A 5300-nucleotide genomic window follows, 5' to 3' on the forward strand; every position below is an offset into this window, starting at 1 on the left:
ATCCTGTTGCTGTTGTTGTTCAGTAACTAACTGGTATCTGGCTTTTTGCAACCCCAGAGACTGCAGCACACCAGGCCTCCCTGTCCCTCACTATCTCCCAGAATTTGTCCTGGGAAGATAGAACAGAATCCTAGGGCACTTCTAAAAACTTTAGATTTCTTGTTCTTCCATGTTGTTTCCAATGACAAAATTTCTTACATTTTTAAGATTGGATGCAATACAATGTAACAAATAAAATATTCCATTGTATCTACACGACACTTTCTTTATCCATTCATCTCTCAATAGACTCATAAGCTGTGTCCATACGTTAGCCACTATGAATAATGTTGAACAATGAACACAGGAGTGCAGATACCTCTCCAAGATAATACTTCCTTTCCTTTGAGGATACCCCCAGAAGAGAGATTGCTGAATCATTTGATAAATCTATTTTTAATTTTTTAAGAAACCACATTGTTTTTCATAGTGGCTGAATCCATTTACATTCCGATCAACAGTGTTTAACAGGGTCCCTGTTCTCCACATCCTGGAAAAAAATTATTTTCTCTCATCTTATTGATGATACCCATTCCAACAGGTATGAAGTGATAACTCTTTGTGGCTTTATTTCCCTGAAGATTAATGATGCGAACATCATACATCTGAAAAAAAATTGGTAATTTGAAGTGATGTGTGTGTTCAGTCACTCAGTCATGTCCAACTCTGTGACCCCATGGACTGTAGCCCACCAGATTCCTCTGTCCATTAACTTCCCAGGCAAAGGTACTGACATGGGTTGCCCTTTCCTTCTCCAAGGGCTCTTTCCAACCCAGGAATCAAACCCATGTCTCTTGTGTCTCTTGCATTGGCAGGTAGATTCTTTACCAGTGCGCCACCTGGGAATCCCCATATCTGAGGTGAATGATACATTAATTCACTTGATTATGGTAGTCATTTCACAATGTATACACATATCAAACATCCTTTATACTTACTTATTACACTTTAAAGATAAAAAAATTTTATTTGTCAATTATACCTCAGTCAAGCTAGGGAAAAAAAATTATATTTTTGGATCACATCTCAGAAATGTCCTCAGAATTCCGGGGCCTAAAGCGTAAGAATTTGCATTTTAAGCCAGCTGCCAGGTGATGCTCCTGCATCCTGCAGCTTTAAAAACACTGAATTAGATGTTCTGTGTAGTTTTCTCAAGCACAAAATTTTTATAAGTCAGTCCTTATTCTAGAACCGTCAAATAGACACCTTCTAACCTCAATTTGACCCTCCAATTTCTGAAAACCCCTTTTTTTCCTTTTATTATTCTATTCTAACCTACATGTTTGATTAAGTTACAATTCTCAGCATGAATCAACCTACGGCTGCTAGAAAGTTTCAAACTAGAGATTTTCTAGGTTATAATAGCCCACTGGAAAAGAATCTACTAAGTCAATTCTTGAACATGATGTCTTTTGAATTCTTTTAAAAAGATATTTGTTGGATGAAATATGGTGCAGAAAATACTCTTTCCTAAAATGATCTCTCCAAATAGCCATTATATTTATAGCTAATGTGGAGAATATGCAAGATACAACTTGCAGACACTCAATAGAGGAGCAGAGTTTAAGCCAAATCCTGCTGTCCCCAAGAATATGTGTATTCTACATAAAATATTTTCTACAAGAGGATTGAGGAATTTTTGATTTGGCTTATAAAAAGAATATTACTCTCTTCTCTAAAGGAATACAGAAAAAGGCTGATGTATCTGCAGGTCTATAAAAAGTGCTCTTTTAAGAGTAAAACTCACTACCTGATGTTGATTCTTCAGGTAAGAATTAAGAAGATTAAGAAGCTTTCTGTCGTTGTTTCTAAACTGGTCCTTGTAAGTTGTAAAGTAGAAATCCTAGGTGGTTTGAGATGGGGGATCTACCCTTCCCTTAAAAGACTCTCAGATCCCTAAAATATATCTATAGGTATTCTAGATTCTCCAGAATCCTTAAATAAGGGACATGGCATTTTATTCTACAATCCTTGGTCCCCGAGAGGGAAAATAGTGGGTTTGATTTGTATTGATACAGAAATAATTGACAGAGTCCCTCAATGTTCGGTTCCCTTGTGAGGAACAGGAGTGGCGAGATGCGGAGGGACACCAAGCAATGGATGGTGTAACATTGCGGCCAGAATTGGAGGAGGATGTCACAGACTTAAAGAAAGGTTAAAATAGGATTTTTTTAAAAATCATAAGCAGACCCTGTTGCCTGCTTCTCACATAAGAGCAGGGATTATTTGCTTTCTCACTGCTTCTAAAACCCACATGAGAAAACTAAATCCACTCTTCGCCTCACTGCCTGTTTCAAGAAATATGCGCACACCAAGAAAGGAAACTCCACTCAGGTGAGAATATAATAGCGGTGAGACAAGTTTATTGAGAATTTGACAGACACATCTACAACTTGATAATGACAAGAGTCATGAACATGGTGAAAAATTCAAAAGTAAAACGTGTTTGGGTGTCAAGTTTCCCAAAATGTCCCAACAAACATCATGCAGGGAAGGCAGCTGGAGGCAAGTGGTTTTTCATCTTCTTCCCTCGAGACTCGTGCTGATGTGAAAAGCAGCCACCTGGGAGGCTGATGAGTCTCTGAGGAGCTGGAAGTGCGCCTCTTGGGTTTGGGGGAGAAGATTCCATGCCTCCGGTATTTCAGCAAATCAGTAGAGAGCAAATGGCCAGAATCTTCGGTAACCGAAGGCCCCAGAGCCGTTGTAGCCATAGCCGAAGCCATAGCCCACTGGGGAGTAGGTACTACCGTAGCCACAGCCCACACTGTAGCCCAGCGGGTAGCCATAGCTGCCCCAGTAGCAACCTGGGAAGACGGTGCTGGAGAAGCAGTAGCTCATGGTGTCTGGGTTGGGCGGCTTGGTGAGCAGGGAATGAATTTCCTCTGTATGATGGATTCCCTATGCTCCCTCCTTCTTTATATACCCTGGCTAGGGGATGCGGTGAAAAACACAAGGCGTCATTATCATTCTTGACGCCAATTTGCTAATTATTTTGTGTTGCTTGCTTAAGATGTCTTTACAATTGCTTCAGAACGCTCTCATGTGATAGAACAACAGGGGCTGGAGTCCTTCAAGTAAATTGTGTCCCTTCATTAAAATACCCTTTGCAGAGTCTTCAAAGCCCTGGGTCTTATAAAGTCCCTAAGTACAAGCCTCTGGAAGCAGGCTTTACAGTACTACGAAATTTTCTGACGTTGTTAACTGTTATCCAGTCCTCTCGCTCTCTGAATTTCCACAGCACACAGTTGGAATTCAATAAATATGTGTTGGAAAAAAAAATGAATGAAATAACATATACATACTGTGTGTGTGTGTGCGTGCGTGTGTGCGCGCATGTGCACGCTCAGTTGCGTCCAACTCTGCGACCCCGTGAACTGTGGTCTGCCAGGTTCCTCTGTCCATAATATTTTCCAGGCAGGAATACTAGGATGGGTTGCTATTTTCTCTTCCAGTGGATCTTCCCAACCCAGGGATTCAACCTTGATCTCTTGCATCTCCTGCACCAGAAGGCGAATTCTTTACCACTGTGCTACATGGGAAGCCAATACATAGTAAAACCACCTCGACTGAGATATTTTTTGTGTTTATCTGATTAAAGAATTTCTTTTGGCTTTATCCAAGACAAATACCAAAGAGTTCATTGGAAAGGCCCTTTTTCCCTCTATTTATAGCTACCATGTTTACAAAACTGAATAAAATTTCAGTTTTAATTATAGTACCCACCTGAACTATATTTAACATCACATTTCTAAACCACTGCCTGAACTAATAATCTTGTAAGTGTAAAAAAAAAAAATGAAGCTTGTGGATTTATCCTAGAAATTAATTGTCAAATATCATGTTGGTCGAATACACTTTTTAAAATAAATGTTGAAAATAATAACAGGGTAAAAACAGGATAATGAATGGGAACTTTTACCTTAAAATGTGCATAATTTTTTCATTAGATCTAATAAAACCAGATTGTGTAACAAATATGGTGATCTTGTAAAGAGCCAGATGACAATATTAAATCTAAGTTACATCACTTTAAGGGTGATCATGCACCCCAGGATTGGGAAAGAAAATCTTCTTCTCTCTAAATGGAAACTTAGTTCTCAAATACGAATTAAAGGAGGAACAAGACTGATCAAACTTATCTTGGGTAATGGAAGTCTTGAAAAATTATTCTCAGATACCTGCCTTGAGATTCTTCTGAATGGCACTTAATAGAAAATTTACAGAAGATACAGCAGAAGAGCACACATGACAGAAATAGAAAGGCACAGAGCTATCAGGAATCATTCTTAAAAGGTACAGAACAGAATGTATTACACACTAGCCTCCAAGATTTTACTTTAGATCTCAGAGGTAACTTTCCTTCCTGTTACCAGCAGCTAAGACCTAAATTTCTGGAGGTTTGTAGAGCTCACAGGTAAATTCCAAGGGCAAGGTGAAGTATTTGGAAAATGCAAAAGTATAACAGAGTTCCAACCACTAATTGGTTAATTACAGCAGAGGCATTTTTGAAAATATACAGTGTTATTGCACCGTTCTTGTTCATGAACAAAGCTTTATGGCCCCTAGGGTGATTCAGCATTTAAAATTCAAGCATTTCATGTGACTTATAGCTAAATAAGGGCAAGGAATTAGAATTAGCTTCACTCACTAAAATATCCCCTAGAGAAGGGAAAGGCTACCCACTCCAGTGTTCTGGCCTGGAGAATTCCATGGACTGTATAGTCCATGAGGTCGCAGAGTCGGACATAACTGAGCGACTTTCACTATCCCTTTCACAAAATATAAACACATTAAACCACAGATCCTTGTCTAAAAAATCGTAGACTAGATTCTGCTGTCATCACTTGTCCCCCCTTCATAAAGAAAAAACTGGTAATATTTGGAAGAAATAAAAATTAAACAAACAATAGTATGGCCCAATGGAAAGAAAAAAGATTGCATTAATGTCAAAGTTCAGTTGTGATGCTCTGTTTAAATGAGTTCCTCTCCCACCTGCCAACCCAGTCTGATAAGATGCTAGCCTGCCCTGCTGGACACAATACCCATGAAAGTAAAACATGCTTGCTCCTTGGAAGGAAAGCTATGACAAACCTAGATAGCATATTAAAAAGCAGAGACATCACTTTGCTGACAAAGGTGCACATAGGCAAAGCAATGGTTTTTCTAGTAGATATGTCTGGGTGTGAAAATTGGACCATAAGGAAGGCTGAGTGCCAAAGAATTGATGCTTTCAAATTGTCTTGCTGGAGAAGATTCTTGAG

At 39.1% G+C, this 5300-nt stretch overlaps 1 protein-coding gene across 1 annotated transcript; it reads right to left on the reverse strand.

Moving 5' to 3' along the window:
• Positions 1–2688: 2688 nt before the first annotated feature.
• Positions 2689–2877, reverse strand: LOC105000126 (keratin-associated protein 8-1). The gene has a single exon (XM_010855837.1). The coding sequence runs from the start codon at positions 2875–2877 to the stop codon at positions 2689–2691; it is 189 nt and encodes a 62-aa protein (XP_010854139.1).
• Between the last annotated feature and the right edge of the window lie 2423 nt (positions 2878–5300).

The sequence above is a fragment of the Bison bison genome, unplaced genomic scaffold, assembly GCF_000754665.1.
Source record: "Bison bison bison isolate TAMUID 2011002044 unplaced genomic scaffold, Bison_UMD1.0 scf7180017864368, whole genome shotgun sequence".
Classification (NCBI taxonomy): Eukaryota; Metazoa; Chordata; class Mammalia; order Artiodactyla; family Bovidae; genus Bison; species Bison bison.